Source organism: Cricetulus griseus (genome assembly GCF_003668045.3).
Source record: "Cricetulus griseus strain 17A/GY chromosome 1 unlocalized genomic scaffold, alternate assembly CriGri-PICRH-1.0 chr1_1, whole genome shotgun sequence".
Classification (NCBI taxonomy): domain Eukaryota; kingdom Metazoa; phylum Chordata; class Mammalia; order Rodentia; family Cricetidae; genus Cricetulus; species Cricetulus griseus.
Genome location: NW_023276807.1, coordinates 171,272,890 through 171,290,916, shown reverse-complemented (window position 1 = coordinate 171,290,916; position 18,027 = coordinate 171,272,890). Strand labels below are relative to the sequence as shown.

The 18,027-nt window shown below is 41.2% G+C and overlaps 1 protein-coding gene across 1 annotated transcript in view; it reads right to left on the bottom strand.

Annotated features, from left to right (window-relative positions):
• The window catches only part of Synpr (synaptoporin), a 334,876-nt gene extending 317,318 nt beyond the window's left edge, over window positions 1-17,558 (bottom strand). The window contains exons 1-2 of the mRNA XM_027389352.2: window positions 17,541-17,558; window positions 17,355-17,420 (exon numbers count right to left, since the gene is read on the bottom strand). Of these exons, the coding sequence (XP_027245153.1) occupies window positions 17,355-17,420; window positions 17,541-17,558 (84 nt within the window). The remainder of the gene's footprint in view (window positions 1-17,354; window positions 17,421-17,540) is intronic.
• Window positions 17,559-18,027: the final 469 nt, after the last annotated feature.

Sequence of the window (18,027 nt, the reverse complement as noted above, 5' to 3'; positions counted from 1 at the left end):
ATATCCTCCTCTGCTTCTTTTCTTGTTCCATGATCTCTCCTTCCCAGATTTCTCCTCCTATTTATTTTCTCTGTTTGCCAGCCATGCATATCCTTTCTCCTGTCTTGTGATTGGCTATTCAGCTCTTTATTGGATCAATCAGGTGTTTTAGACAGGCAAAGTAACACGGCTTCGTAGATGTAAACAAATATAACCTAAAAGAATGCAACATATCTTTGCATCATTAAGCAGATGTTCCACAATATAAACAAATATAACACATCTACAGATCTTAAAATAAAATTCTACAACACAAAGCACTATGAAGTACTGAGAAAAGAGGACCAACAGCATAGCTCCAGCTTCAGTGCTGTCTCAAGGAATAAGGCAGAGAGTGATAGAGTAGGAAATGCAATGTCCTCCTCTGGTCTCCACTCACATGTGGGATAAAAATAAAAAGACAACAAAGATAAGTGTATTAGAGACACAAGAAGTGTGTATCTTCACAGAGATCATCACAGGTTTTATGAATAGTATAATATGCATTTGAAAACTCACTTATTGTTTAGTCAGATAATCTCAGTGAGAATCACACTATCACAGTATAGTGTTGTTGAAGTTAAGGGGGAAAGACAGTTTGTCTAGTAGCAAGCATGGAAGCACAATTCACACTATGCTAAAGCGAAGAAAGAGACGACAATAAGTCCCTATTCTAAGACTGCTTTGCTATCAAGGGAATTGGGTCTTCTTTCCACTTTTGGAGGAAGTTTCCTATGATGAAATCCTTACTCTAGCACTTCAGAATATGAATTTATTTGGAATCAAGGTCAAGCAGATAAAATTATCGAGTGTGTGTGTGTGTGTGTGTGTGTGTGTGTGTGTGTGTGTGTGTGTGTGTCATAGTAAAGTTGTAGAGTAAGCTCCTAAGTAAGTATGACTGGTATCATGTGTGGGTGCACACATGCACACCCACCCACCCACACTCCCCCCCCACACACAGAGTGTCACAGAGAGAAGTCAGATACTGGAGGGATGGATCATCCATAACTCAAAGACTGTCAGCAAAGCACTAGGATTTGGGGAAGAGTATAGATTAGATTCTTCCTCATGAACTGTGAAAGCCTTTAGTGTTTCCCACATCCTGCTCTTCCATTTTTGTTGGTCTTTTCCTCCATTTCTTATGGGGGATTCCTTCTGTATATATGTATCTCTTATTGATTGATGAATAAAACACTGATTGTCCAGTAGCCAGACACAAATTAAAGGCAGGGCTACCAGACAAGGAGAATTCTGGGGAGAGGACACAGAGAGAGGCCACAAGGAGATGCCATGTAGCCAATGAAGGAGTAACATGCTAAAGCATTACAAGTAAGCCACAGCATAGCAATACATAATTTAATAGAAATGGGTTAATAATTAAGAGAGAGCTAGCTAATAAGAAGCCTGAGCCATCAGCCAAACAGTTTCTAATTAATATATGTTTCTGTATGTTTATTTGGAGCTAAATGGTTGTGGGATCAGGTGGGACAGAAACTCTGTCTACACATTTCCTTAAGGGAATTTTTCATTTCCTCTTTAAAGCCTCAATCATCCTCATAAAGTTGTTATTTAGGTTATTTTCTTCAACTTCATCTGTGTTGGGATGTCAGGTCTTACTGTTATAGCACCACTAGTTTCTGCTGGTGCCTTATTGTTCTTTATATTGTTGAGTGTATTCTTACCTTGTTGTCTACACATTTCTTTTTCTAATCAGTATATGTGTAGTTTGTGCTTCAGGGGTTCTCCAATTTGTATAGCTGGGGCTGTGTCTCCCTTGACGGCTCCTTCAGGCACAAGTAGAGCAGAGCTTCTGGTGAATGCTCCTTCTGGTGGAAGTGGGCCCAATGCTTAGGTGATCACTCCTTGAGCTGCAGGTTGGGCTACAGCTCCAGTTGACACTCCTTCCATTGGAGGTGTAGGTGGGGCTGAGAGTCCAGTGGTTGATGCAGTAGTGGGATATCTCCAACCGAGAAACAGCAGTGGATATTGGTTGTAACACAGGTGCTCTGTCCCAGAAGAACTTGCAATAGTTTCTGGATGCTACTGCTGGAAACTGCTGCTGTCGTTTCACCTGGCGACCATTCATCACACTTGTTCCTGAAGCTGGGGCCTCCCTCTGACACTGCTCCCAGGTCTTAGGTTCGTGGCTTCCTTGATGCTGCTCTGGGCTGAAGCTTTGATCTTCCTCTGATGCTGCTTCTGGACTGGGATTTGGGCCTCTCACTGGCATTGCTCAGGCCTACCACTGACGATGCCCCCTGGTCTCCCACATCCTGATCTAAAAGCTTTGACTTTTAGAACGTTGAGATTTTTGTTGTCTGTGATACAACCAGAAACCACTTAATGTTTGAGATAGGTTTTGAGAAATACGTATCCTAGGGTGAATGGTCATTGGGCTTTACAGGATGGTTTGCTCATAGGAGCTATGACAGCTACATTTTCATTTGTGCTGTAGCCTTATGAGGCCACCATCATGGTGGCTGCCTGTCTTAGCAGGTGTCATTGACTAAAACACCTCATGTGTGGTGCATGATTGTACTTGATTCCACATAACAGGCCTGGAAAATTAGCATATCACTTTAGAGGAAAAATACACATGTACACAAAAGTATATTAAAGTACTTTAAAGTATATTTTCAAAGTATTAGCTCAGTTAGCTCTCAGCAGAACACTAGATAATTTTTACTTATGTGCTTATTTGTGATTTTATTTAATAGATATGTTACGAGTGCATAAAATAGTTCTAATTACCTTGGGCAAAACAGCCACCACCAGCCCTTACTCTCAAATGCAGGCACCAACCTACTTGGTATGTTTGGCAGCACAGCATGCCAGGGAGAGGCAGGTGGTCATATGGAGATGGCTGAAGGTTCTGTTTAGTCACTCAGTGGCTGTGTTACTAGACCAATGTACTTTAGAAGGCCATGAGACGACTTGAATGAAGACAGGAAGGGCCAAGTGGTATATGTTTGATGGTGAGAGAAGTAAAGAACAATATATATCTCAAATCTACCTATTTCTGTTACTAAATATGATTATTTCCTGCCAAGGTATCTAAAGGTCAATGCTGCTCTCAATTTTACACATACCACTCTATCATCTTTTACATTTTTATTATTTATTTGAAAGGTTCAAGTTTTGTACACATGTTTTGATTCACTTAACTACCAATTCTCTCTAGAACTACTTCCCCCTCCCTAACCCAACTTTGTGTCTATTTTTTAAACACCTTTTAATCATTATTTGTGATGCCCAAATATTCTTGGATGTGTGGTCTTCCATTGAAACATCGTCTATTTATAGGGTCTATAAAATTAGAAAAAACTGATCCCCACCCCCCAATGAATAATTGCCAGTGACTCCAGGGCTAGGGGTGGAATTGTGTGCCCAACATGTCTTTACATGCTGTGATTTTGTCTGGTTTGGGTTTGTACAGGTTTTATGCATTCTGTGAGTTCATATGTGTACCTGTCTTATGTGTCTAGAAAAACGTTTCCTTGAAGCCATCAACAGCCTCTGGCTTTTCACTCTTTCTGACTCATCTTCTGCAAGGATCAAAGAGCCCTGAAAGAGAGTGTGCAGTATATATTTTCCCTTTAAAGCCAAACATTCTTCTGTTTCTTATTCTCTGCCTCAGTTGTGGGTCTCTATGCTAATCACCACCCATTGTAAACAGAAGCTGCTCTCAGACCATGGCATTGACCAATGAGTATAATGAAACACCCTTAGGAGTTGGTTTAATACTGTGTCTTTTAGCAAATGATAGTAGTAGGTTCTCTCCTAGAACCTATGACATATGTAGCCTTAAGTTCTTTCCCTGATAATGGTTCCACGTCTGAGTTTTAGCTTAAGGAACAGATCTTAATCAGAAAGTGTTTGGTTACTTCTATCATATTCCTGCCACAATTGTACCAGGGGTTCTGTCTTGTCATTGTTTTACTTCACAGAGTAGCTCAAAACCCTTTTCAGCACTATGACAGCTAGCTATTAGGTAGGAACCACCCAGGTCCATACTGGTTTGACTTCAGTATGTTCTGTGCTGTCTTCAGCAATAACAACTTACTACCACGTTCTGGTGGACAATAAAGAACAACAGCAATGTCCTGTAATGTTCAGAGTGCTGTGAGACCTCATTGTCCAACAACTTCAAAAGAAGTAACCCATTTCTGGCACAGGCATTTTTATGTTTTTACCCTGTAGGATCTAGTTAGGGCATAGAGTCCTGTTTGTCTCTTAAAAATCAATATTGCATACATCTTTCGGTGTGTGTGTGTGTGTGTGTGTGTGTGTGTGTGTGTGTGTGTGTGTGTATGTGTGTACATGCTCAGCATATGTACACATGTACACATGTTTATGCTGGTGCATGCACCTCTGTGTTTGTGTGCAGAGGCCAAAGGAGGGCACTAGATGCCCTCTTCTGTCAGTCTCTGAGTTGTTCCTTTGGAGCAGTCTCTTATTGAGCTTGTACCACTTGGCCAGCTTATCTTCACTCAAGTCTTATAGTGGTCTTCCAAAGTACATTGGTTCAGTAAAAACAGCTGGTGAGTGAGCAAGCAGAATCTTCAGCCAGCTCTACATAACCTGCCTCTCTTGTGCATGCCATGCTGTCAAACAGACAAAGTAGATTGGTGCTTGCATATTTTTTGCAGTTTATTTTTGTCAAGGCTGGCTGCAGGCAAGCCCCAATAATTCCCCTGTCTCCACTCCCAGCCATAGTACTGTGTTTGCAGGCGTGTACAAGACCATACTTGACTTGTATGTTATGTGGGTGCTAGAATCAAAGCTCAGGTCCTCATAGTTATACAACAAATGCTGTTAACCATTGGCTCATTTCATCAGAGTGCTTACATACTTTAAAATAAATTTCAAATAATCCCCTGAGTGATGATGGTGATTTCATGAATAATTGTGCTTTTCTTTCAATAGCTTCATAAATGGAATTGAAAAAGCTACCAGTGAAACTTCATTTCATAGCTATGACAGATGAAAACACACCTTCCCTATTTCCTCACAGAACTTTGGTAACAAATGAACATGAAAGGCAGTCAGTGGAGCATTGCCCCACAGGAAAAGTTCCCAGGGGCCTGACCTGAGCCTCTGTTTGTGCTATACACGTGTGTTAGCACTCAGCTGCATCCCTAGAAAAGCTTTAATTTCTAGGTTTAGGGACAGTCAGTATCAATGAGCCCTTGAATGAGAACTTTCATACACTTTTAGTCCATTTTACCACACAGTTTTGTATTACAAATACACATCCCATTTTATATTTCAAACACTGATAGAGGAGTTTGCTTAATTCCTAGCTATTAGTTAATTTTTAATACATCTTTGATGGAGGTGAAAATCCCTAAGACACTCGAGGCTCAGTGAATTAGATTTATCCATGAACATATCCGAGGTTGGTGGTTGAGCTAAAAGTTGTATGGATCCAAATCCAGCATATTTTCTTTTCTTTCTTTAGAATCAGGGTCCCACCAGGTATCACTTGATAGATAGATAGATAGATAGATAGATAGATAGATAGATAGATAGATAGAGTTCACTATATAGACCAGAATGGCATTGAATTCACAGAGCTGCCTGTCTCTGACTTCTGAGTTCTGGAACTAAATTCATGTGTAACACCACACACAGTCTCTCACTACATTCTAAATCATATTATAGTCTCTCTTTGGCCAGCCACCTCCTTTCCAGATGTCTTGTCTCTGAGAATCTCCATGTTTCACCCTGATCATGGGCCAATACCTGGTAGTTTTCTAGAATCTCTCTTCAATCTAACCTCTTTCTCTTTGTGGCTCTGGCCCTCTGTCTCAGGAAAGATTCCAGAATGCTAGCGATCTGTCTGTCAGGTACAAGCAAAAGGTGAAGTCATCATAGAAAAGCAGAGCCAAACGTCTACAGTCCACCAGATGGATGGATGAGCACTTCCTGTTAACACTACAGAGAAATGTCTTCTTATCTGGCACACAAATCCTCCAGATAAAAAACCTAAGGAATCATGGTTCTCACACACACAGGAAGCAGACAAAATTCACTCATTCCCCATCATCAATGATGGAACACATTTGGCTTAAGTAATTTCTGAACATCCAAAAGAATTTAAGTGTTCATAATCTTGCTAAGTATCTAGAGATTTCTTAAATTCCCCAGATGTCTTCCTGGGCGTATGTCCATAACAGATTTCTGAATTTGAATTTCTTTAGAGTGGACTAGTGAATGAATATTCTATAAGATATATAAGGTAAATAAAGTTTTCTGAAGAAACAGATATTTTTGAGTAGTAAGAAAGCCCCTAAGAGGTTATTTTGAGGGTACTTGGCATTTACATTTTGTTTTATTTCTGATTGCATTTGATAGTAGAAGAAAAACTGAAGTAAGAATGAAAAGAAAAATTTAAATTCCTAAAGTCTTATATTTTATTATTAGATGATAAATACAGATATAGATATGTGCCTTTTCTTTTATTGTCATCAGTGGGGAAAATAAGTGATGCCCTAGATCCAGGCGTGAACTCTGTTAATGGAGAGGATTTAGGAAGCTGATTCAGGACATGGAGTTTGTTGTCTGATTCGATTCACATGCTTTATTATACTAGTTGTCTGCCTTTAGGCAAGTGATTTGGCCATTCCATTTATAAACACAGTTACTAATTAGTCCTCAGAATAAAGTAAAAGTCAAATAAACCATTAATAGCAATTTCAAAAATGCTCTTATCCAGACATTAGAATTAATGCTATTTGTGTATGGTTTATGGTCATCTCACCATGCACCTTTTCCAGGGGGAAGACAATAGAAACAAACAAGCACACACAAAGTGTAACTGACATAACAGCACAACACTGAGCAAAATGTTTATACAGATCTAGAGGTCTGGAGAGAGCTGATTACAACTGTGAAAGAAGCATAATCATTAACAAGTTCTCCCCAGGTCCAGTCCCATAGCTGAGGTACCAAAAGACAATGCTGGGGGTTCTGGTAAAATTTAACCTTTACAGACAAGCCAAAGATTTGACATTTATGACACCCATTTGATTACAATGGACCGGTGAGGATACCACAGCTTTAAAAAAGGAAAGGAAAGGAAAGGAAAGGAAAGGAAAGGAAAGGAAAGGAAAGGAAAGGAAAGGAAAGGAAAGGAAAGGAAAATTCAAAAGGATAAGTACTCCATCACATGGCTGATTCCAAACCCACATTTCTTCAAGCCTCAGGTAAATTTTGCATATTAACTAATTCATTTTCCATCACGAAACAGACAGCATTTGTCACGTGGAGCAAACCAATGACATTTCTACAAATTTTCTGTTTTCTGTGACATCAAAGAACACACCACACACACACACACACACACACACACACTCTACACAAACACAACACAAAGTTTAAACACACATACTCCACACACATATACCACACACAAACACAACATAATACATACATAAATGCACAAACAGAACACAATACACACATAAACACAATACTCCACACACACTACACACACACACACTACACAGTACATACATAAACACACATATTACACACACACATGCACACCACACAGAAATACACAAACACCCACACCACACACAAACACAACACAATACATACATAGACACACATATTATACATACATATTATACACACACCACACAAACACAACACACTATATACATAGACACACATACTCCACATACACAACACATTACATACATAAACACACATACTTCACACACACACACATGCATACTGCACTGCACACAAACACACACACTCCACATACAAATACAACATAATACATATATAAACAAACATAGTCTACACACAAACACAACACAATACATATATAAGAATACATACTCCATACCCACACCACACCCACCCACCCCCCCACACACACATCACACCACATGTAGCACACACACATATCCAGTGCCCAGTCTGTTGGAAATCATCTATATTTAATAATTTATTTTATTTTTATGTGTATTGGTGTTTTGCCTACATATGTCTGAGTAAGGGTATCAGATTTTTCAGTTACAGACAGATGTGAGCTGCCATGTGGATGCTGGGACTTGAACCTGGGTGCTCTTAACCACTGTGCTAACTCTCCAGCTCTGTAAATCATCCATTTTTGCCACCTACATACAGACCCATAACTGGTACCTTCATGCCCATATCTTTAAAGATTGTTCCTCCTGCTGCACCATTGGAAAGGATGATGTAGAGGAGAATGGTTTGACTCTCGTGACCCTTTAAAACCAAGCCACAAGTGATAGAATAACAATGGACAGTTAGCTTGTGGGCAATGAATCTATACATTAGTTTATTGGCTTATGATATAGCCTGGGGTTGATAGTTGGGTTTAACTAAAAAAAAAATTATCAGCTGAGGCAACTGCATTCCATCTTCTGGGGTATCAGATGAGAATCCTGGTTAAAATGAGTAAGAAACAGACAGAAATGTGGACAGGGCAAGCATCTCCATGTCAAAAATACTGCAATGGCAGCCACTTTGCTAAGGACTCTTGCTTCTTGGGTCACTGAATGCTGAGCTATGAAGCCTGGTCCATTTAAGTCCTTACCTATTATTTGTATAAGGGTTCTCTTCCATTACTAGATGATAAAAATGTCTAAACTATACTTCTTCCACATTTCGCCCAGTATATGTGAATTAATTCCTTTCTCAACTAAGACTAACAACTTAACATATACTTCTATGGAGTCTTTACAATTCTTCACAACAGATTCCATGAAGGGACCATGCTGTCTAGTACTCATTCATTCATCCTCCATTCTGTTTCTCTATTCCCTCTTTCCCTTGCTCCTTTGTCTAATATTGAGAGCCCCCAGGCCTGGGAGCTATAGAAGGATTAACAGATGCTCCTGGAGTGAGCCCTTCTGTATACCAAGAGCTGCACCACATCTTTATAATGAGCAGATGAGTATGACCACAGTCTTTAGCTGGAATGCAACCACGCCACTGAGGAGTATGCTCTGGACTCCCTTAAGAGACCAGCATCACCCAGTAATGCCAGCCATGCTGACACCCAAATGAAAAACAATTCATAGCCAGTTGGGGTTGGGTAAGAATGGAAATGAAGTATTCCAAACAAAAGAACTGACATGTGAGAAAGCCACCTGCTCGGCAAGAAACCATCGCCCGGCCTCCAAATGTCTGAGAAGTGTGAAACATGTACAGATCAGGAAATGGGCTTTGGAGAGAGGCAGGGAAAGGCTGATCTGGACTCCCTCTTGTGTGCATGTTTGTTTGCATTATGAATTAATTTCAACTTTTCTTTTTTTGTGCATCTCCGAATGTGTGCACATGTATGTACATGTCCATGAACAGTGTGGGTGCCCCCCCCTCTCTCTCTCTCTCTCTCTCTCTCTCTCTCTCTCTGTGTGTGTGTGTGTGTGTGTGTGTGTGTGCATGTGGGAACCAGAGGACAGCCATGTATATTTATTTGTTAAGCATCATTCACATTTATTTATCTTATTTATTTTTGCAACAGGGTCTACCCCTGAGTAGGTAGGCTAATTTGATTGAAAAGCAAAGGTTTCCTCAAGGTTCTTCCTCTCTCCAACTTCCATTGTTGGGATCATAAGTACATGCCACCAAGTCCAGCTTTTGCCATGGCTTCTGGGGATCAAATTTGGGCTCTCCATCCCTTTACTGACTGAGCCACTTCCCTAGTCTGATTCTCCCTCACTCTTGTAACTTCTGAAGAGTCTCAGATAAGGGGCTAAAGGGTGGGAGCTGTGTAAAAAAGGACTCAGCCCTGTGGGGAACATAGCTCAAGCTCCCACACTTCAACCTCAGCACCTCCTCCATTCAATATAGCCCTCTGCTATTAGAGTCACCATGAGAAGGTCCCATTCTCCACTGCCAGGGCACTCACTGGCTCACCATGGACTTTTACACACATGATTTCTTTTAAAATTCCTGACTCTTTGGGGAGGCAGACAAGGGGTGATCTCCCCAGTATTCATTTCTTGAAGTGAGGCTAAACTAATCCAGTGAACTCCCAGGAGCACACTCCTGTGGTTGACAGGTTCCAGAGCTGGGAGGCAATTTGTAGGTGAAGGAAGGAGTGATCCATGGCCTGGTGGTGGTGGCAGTCTTGAAGCCAGACTAACTAGCAGTCAAGGTGCTAGTTATTTATACAGAATTCAGTAAGCAGGAATAGATTGATGCTGTTCCAAAATACAGATCATTGTTTTCAGGCATGTGTTTCACTTCTTCTTGCATAATTTTTAGTCATCATCGATAAACTGTGACAGAACAGAGTTATCTTTTACAATCATTTTTCTTCAAGTTCAGTCATCATTGATAAACAGTTATCTCTTATAATAATTTTACTCATCAACCCCATAACCCAATTTTTAAGAATCTAGAGGCATATGAAAACCTGTTCTTGGGATGGCAGTTCTTGTGGCTTCAAGGATGCTAGACAGAAAGGAAACCTCCAAACTAGCCTAGGCAGATTGCCATGTCCCAAGGAGTGTATTATTAATTCTTAATGGTCAGAATGTAAATAGGCCTAAGAAAAATCCTCAGGCCAAAGATGCTGCAGTTATTATTCAATTTTTAACATAATTCAATGTTTTACATTTTGTATCTTTATAGAATTTATTTACATGTCTAATCCTGAGATTCTGTTGTTTCTTGGTCCTGTGACACCACAGTAGTCCTGCATTAGTTAACTTTTCTGAAAAAGGGAGGTCCCAGCATCTCATTCTTTTATCATCTTTCCACACCATTCTTTGCCCACCAATGTAAACTCATGTGTAGAGAAGTGGGAAGAGGCTTGCAATCTGATATGTGGCCAACTCCTCTAGCTCACCGAATCTTTTTGACCTTTTTGAGTTTACTTTGTTTGGATTATCTTGCTCCTGAGTAAGTACAGGGGCAGATTTTTCAAGAATATCTCATAGCATTAGGGGCCTCTGAAGTCTTTATGTGTATCGCAACCTCTAAGAAAGATGTCCAAGTAGATAAGGATATCTCCCTAAAAGTGCGGGTGGGGTAGTATGTTCAGGAATGTCCTGAGGAAGCTTAGAAGCAGTACTCCTGGGATAAGGCATACATGATTCCTAAGAAATTTCCATCAATCCACTATCTCCAAAGTGTTCAAATATTTAAAGTCTACCAAGTATACAACATGTGGATATCAAAACCAAAAGTTCCACAGTGGCTATCATTTGGCTCAGCTTTGCTGGATCTTTGTCCAGCAGCTATGCTGGCCTTAATACTTTTGCTGTTCCCATTTGATGTGGCTGCAGCAGTAAGTAAGGATATGCACAAATGCAACAGAAGTGAAATGCAGCCCACAGAAGATAAAGACACCAAGAAGGTTATGGTCCTGCATACATATATCTTACAGATCCAGAAGTTTGAAAAACTAATACATGATTGTTTTCCTTCTCACTTTACATCTGTGACAGAAGAGATTTGATTCTTCTTGAGAGAAATTTTACTCTCTTATTTTCTCTGTTCTGATGGGCCCGTATGTCAGCTGCCTCAGTAAACTCAGAGAAACCTTATGTGCTGACTTCTGGGGTGTTGCTCTCATCATGTATGTATCCATTCATATTCCAACTGAATGCAAGTTTGTCAGAGGCAAGAAGGTTGTAATTAAATACACATTGACTTAGCTTTAAATACATCAGCCCTTTAATGGAAGACTGCCACTCTGGATTTTGATGTTTTGTATTACAATCCCTCATCTTGCTTATGTTAGGGGGAAAGGGGAGTTGCTTATGATATGCAAAACCAAAGAATGACAATAAAAATATGATTAGATTATTGACTTTATAATCAAAGACTTTTCTGGACATTATATGTAAAAAAAATCATTTTAATTAAAACTTGCTTGGTTAACTAATAATGAGCAGAAAATGAAGCCAAATATAAAAGACAATAGATATCTGTTGAATTTTCTGTAAAGTCAGACATTCCTCGGCAATTTCAGAAAAGGTCTCAAATATATACCTTGATGGAAGTGATAAACAACATGAAGTACGATAGTGTTGGCTTTTAAATCTTCTTTGAAACTTCCTGACAGGAGACATGGAGTGCCTGCCACATGGAAGGAAGAAGGCTGTAACATTGAGACAGACACAGTTCAGAGTGAGGTTGGCAAGCCTTGACTTTAGCATTTCCAGTGGCTTTGTTCTCAGTAAGTTAGTTAGCAGCCCTGAGCATGGAAGTGAAACAATGTCATAAAAGACATAACACAAGAGATGTATCTTCATCTGAAGCTTACAGAGGAATGTGAGTGCTGTCCTCTTCTCACTCATATAACATCATTATATCACACTCTGCTACAGGAACCAATTGGTTGTTACCAGTAGAGGAGTCATGAATGCTATCTCTTGATAGACAGACAGGAAGCGACAGAAATGTGATGTTTCTTGGAGAACGTACATTAGAATTTAGCTTCAGGAGTGGAGATTATATAAATGCTAGTATGATCATCTAAATAGACCACATGCATTTCTGGATTGGCTGGCCTCATCAGGGAGGTAGAGGGGCAGAAATAAAAGGTAAGGATAGAATTGTGAAGGCCAGAACAATACAGATGTTATAGTAAAATTAGAAATGGATATCAGAGAATAAGGATCAGAAGAATTGCGCAAGATTTGTAATGATAACTCTTTCTGCCAGCCGACTGAGTTCCGCTGCCACGTTAGGGCCCCCAAAACACCACACAGATTAATATTGGTTACAATGCTGCTGGCCAATGACTAGGATTTCTTATTTGCTAGCTCAGTCTTAAATATCAACCATAACTACTAATCCATATATTTTTCTAAGGACTTATCTTACGGAGGACACTGGCCCTATGCGTCCTCTCTTCCTGGGGATCACATGGCAACTCTCTACTACATTTCCCAGAATCCTCCTTCTCTCCTAGTCCCACCTAACTTGCTTCCCTATTGGCCAACAGTGCTTTATTTATCAACCAATAAGACAAACATACATACAGAAGTACTTCCCCCATCAAAGTTTTTTCTGTAAAGGGAGAATCTGGAACTGCAGCATAAAGCTAGAGGACTTCTAGCTAACATAGTGCTAGAAGACTAGACAAGCCACACAGCATAGTGCTAGAGGACTAGTCAAGACCCATGGAATAGTGCTAGAGGACTAGTCAAGCTACACAGCATCACCAGGAGGAAACTGTCCTTCAGTATTGTTGCAACAATGCAGGTGTTTGAAGCATTATTGTGTCCTGACCAACACCGACATGTTGAGTCCACTTTCCACTTTATAGGAATTTCATGGGGCAAACCCAGAGTTCATAAATAGCAGAAGAAAGAAATAATGCATTTGCACACATTGGGAGAGAGAAGTGGGGGGAGGAGGGACTTGCAGTATTGAAGTAACAAAATAAGAAAGACCAGTAGAAGACAGGATGGTATGTGCATAGCTTTTCATAATATGAAAACAGGATAAATTGAGATATTTTATAACATTTCCAAAAAGTAGGTTAAGATATTTACAGCACATAATTTCCCCCCAGGAAGGAAATAAAACAGACTACCAGAGTCAGGTCTGTGTTTTGAATCTCTAGTTTTGAAGAATTAGCAAAAGTCCCCTGACCTCATTTAAGTAGACATCAAGGATGGGCAAGTTTTCCCCTGGGATGTTTGAAAGTGGTTAAGACTTTTCACTCCATGCTTTTCTGAGCTATAAAGACTTTAAATGTGCTTCATCCACAAGCTCTGTGTAAGGAAAGAACATATGAAGTGTACCTTTCCCCTAAAGCTATAAGCCCAAAAGTAGAGGATGCCTTTGGACATCCTCTAATAGTTCAAATAGTCCATCCATAGAAAAAGCACTTACAACTTGAGTTCCTAAGAGTCATTCACATGGATAACTGTAGACAACTGATATGTCTGCAGTCTTGATTTTCATGACTTTCCTGCCTCACTCTCTACCACCAACTTCCAAGTTACATCTTGTCAAGAAAGCCACTATTTATAGTTCAGTTGTATATATTGTTATGCTTCCCTCTGTGTTCATAACTTCATAACACACACACACACACACACACACACACACACACACACACAGTATTTTCATTTTGTAAAGAGCATGTTGTGTGGTGCAGGTATCCTGCACATCTGATGGTGCACATCACTTATATACGTATTAACAGAATAAATAGTGTTCTTCTTCATTTAAAGTTTATGAAACATTTTTAAAGGAAAGCTTGTTTTCTTTCTTTTCTATTTTAAGGATTCTTTTGAAGCAGGATCTCAAGGTGTATCTCAGGTTTATTCTCCTGTTTCAGCTTCCTTAATAATTGTATCAATGAGGATTATAGGCCTCAACCTCCATATAAACAAATATTAAGTTAATTGATTGTCTTTAATTTTAGTATATTGCATCATTTACACAAATTATACACCTTTAAGTATTTTTCTACATGGATTTATTAGTTGTTTCCATTCTTTCCCACTGCAAATGATTTTGCAATAGATAACATTGAACATGTTGTCATGGTTTAGATGTGTCTATATCTTCCAACATTTACATGTTAAAACACAACCCAAAAAATGGCAGTAAATTAGATGGAACATGAGTCACTCACAAGGACAGAGTCCTCTTGAACAGCTTTAGTGCCCTTACAAAGGGCAGATAAGGACAGAGAGAAGGTACCATCTGTGAACCAAAGAGTGAGCCCTTGCCAGACACAGAATCTGTCACCCTTTGATCGAAACTTCCAGCCTTCAGAGCTATGAGAAAGAAATCTCTGATGCAACAGCTATCCAATTTAAGGTGATTTATTATAGAAACCCAAGTGGACTATGGAACATATATCTCTATGTGGACCTTTATTTCTATGATACAAATGCTGAAAAGGATTATAGTTTAAAGATTTCTGCCTCAAAGCCACTTTCCATAACTTTGTCAACTTCTACAGAAACAGAGAAACTGGGATGTTTTAAGTGCTCTAACATCACCAATGGAGTTTAGCAGATCGCTCACTGTTACCAAGTGTTCTGAATGGGGCTAGTACAGAGCCAGGACAAATTTTATTGTACTAGGAGGTTGTACTTCCACAGATGTTACTGTCATCATCTGGACATACACACATGCATGCATGCATACATACATACATACATACATACATACATACATACATAATTCACACATGTACATGTTTCAGAGAGGTTCCACATGCCACTGTCCACACACAGGTGTATTCTGGCTCTTCTTCTACCCAGTACTGTAATCTCTCATCTCAAGAAAACACAACCTATAGTAAAATGAAATGCAGTGTGATCTTTCTTGTGAATAAATGAGTAAGAGTAACAAAGGCCCAGGGATGGAGTGAATCAATCACTCAGTTTGGGAGAGAGAAATAGGGAGCTATGAGACACACTTTATTGGAGAGCTAACATTGTAGCTGAGAAAAAAATAGACAAACATCTTCCCTAGGCCTGGAATGTGAAAAGTGAAATGTCAGTGCTCACAGAGGTTAAATAACAGTGCCTTTGTGTTCTGAAGACACAGTGTACCCCTGAGTGATGTTTTGTCAGCACCACTGCATCTGAGAGTTACCTAAGGGCGTTTGTTCAGAGTGATGGCTGATGGACAGCTTCCTCGTGTTCTGCTTTAGTGTTCAGAAAACTGTGATATAAGAACTCTCAGACTGACCAGGCTTTGAAATTTATCAACAGAGCCCTTGTGAGTGGGGGCAAAAAATCAGTTCAAGAATGAGTGACATATCAAGTAAACCACCATGTGGGATAGTTACGGGTTATATCAGAAATGATGTCAAGGTTTCTGAACTTTGGGGTCAAATAAGTTGGCAGCTGAAGTACTATTTTGATTTTTAAAGAAGCTACTCCTTTACAAGAAGTGTTGGCTGAATGGCTAAGTAAGTGAATGCAAAGAGGAGGTTAAGGAAGACAAATAAAAGATTCTTCAACTATGAGAATAGTATAGCTTGCTGGATTTGGCAACAAGGGAAAAAACCAAACCAAATAAATTACTACAACAAAACAATATTAAGGCTGGCAGAGTCTCTCAGCAGATGAAAAGCCCTTGCCACCAAACTTGATATCATCTGAGTTTGATTTCAGAAATCTACGTAAGTGGAATGAGAGAACTAACCCTCATATTGTCCTCTGATCTCCACATGTGCTGCATGGCCTTGGTGTACACACACACACACACACACACACACACACACACACACACAATGTAAAAGGAAAACATAGTATCAAAATAGCCAACTGAAAGCCAGTAGCTGGAGCCTTCCTAGAGAACTTTCTTGAAGAGGTTAAACTGATCATCTCATCAGGCATTGTTGTTTAGATCGATGAACAGGGCAGGTGTGATTACTGAGACTATGATGCAAACATGCGTCACACTCATGTAGTCAAATCCAGACACACGCTTTGTCTCTGCCTCTGAAGCACAGAGCAGGCTCTTACATAATTTCCTAGCTAGTCGGTGTTAGTGCCTGTGATTAATGCCACATGACGGGCTTTGAACTTTCTGTTCAGATGACTTCTCTAGCCTTGCAGAGCTGCTAGCAAGAAGAAATGTGTGACCCACAGACTTCACTCCTGATAACTATCATTCCAGCCAGAAACATTGCCATTACTCCATGAGGCCTCGGGAGGAACCATTTTTGTGCCTTGCTTCTGTCTACAGACAAATTGTCATAGGACTCGAGGTGGGTCTTTAAAACAGAAACAAACCAGAGGAGCGACATAACTTCCCATAGCCCAACCCTGCGAGAAAGCTGATCAAGGATTCATCTGGGAAAAGCCAGAAGGGTCCAGGAAGAGTAGCCACAGCAGAGAAATGATATTGAGGGAGTCCTTTCTCTGCTACCCTCTCTCTGAAACCTCCTGGAGTCCCCCTCTTGCTGGAGCTTCCAGCAGAGCAGTGCTCTCAGAACTGTGAGTATCCCCGTCCAGAACCGAGGCTGTCCCAGTACCGACCAACTTTTCCAGCGTTCACAAGTCCTCCCAGCTCTCCATCAGTGTTCCTGGGCACCTACCCAACCTAGCTTCAGGCTCACAGGGGGCCAGAGTGCCCTGGAGGTTTCTTCGCCCCCTCCCACCCCGCTTCCCCCAACAGCCCCTGCTGGCCAGTATGTTTCCAAGGGAGGTGATTTTAGTTCCTGCACAAATGTATACAAATGTATACCCCCTGGAATCACAGTGTGACCTCGACCCTACCATCAGCCCCGGAAAGGCACCTCGAGAGCAGGCAGTATTGAAGGAAGTTGGACCCCGGGTTGTGAATAGACAGAGGCAGAGAGAGCCCCAATTGACCTCTTCCCACCTGGCAGCTGCTGCCTCCCAGCTACTCACCAACTCCAGGGCTCGCAGGAAGGCAAGGGGTTCCTTCAATGCCCTAAAGGTACCCGCCGAGGCCAGCTACGGATGAATAAGACAAGGGAGAGAAAGAAAAAAAATGAGCGGAGGGCTAGGGGCACCTGCCCAGGTGTCTGGGTCCCAGGCGTTCCCCAATCAGCCGCTTGCCCTGTTCAGTTCTACCTGGCTCACAGGGTCCATGGCTCGCCCTTGATATGTCTTCTCCCGCACAGGTTACCTTCAGGGATGAAGTTCGTCTGACCTACGGTCCCTAGGGTCAAAAGCCACTTCAGGACGTGAGCAGCTGACCCGGGACACAAGCAGGGAGCGCCAGCTGTGGGTGACGGCTCGCTGAGGCTCGGCTGCTCTGTGCACTCCTGAAGCTTGCGGGAGGCGGCGGGAGGCAATAGGAGCTAGAGAGGGGTGGGCGGGGCAGAGTGGGCAGGGGAGCAGCAACAGGGGAGGGGAGAAAGCCAAGCGGTCGGGGCCAGGCTGTCATTGGCCAGCCGCACGCTCCACGGGGGACGGCGTCCGGGTGGGCTAGACACAAGCGTCTCACATTGGTCCAGGCTCAGCGCGCGCTGATCTGGGCTCCGGGGAAACTTTGGGGCTGTTGGCTGGCAACAGTAGGCTAATGTCCTCAGCAAGAAGGTTGTCTGCTGCAAGGGGC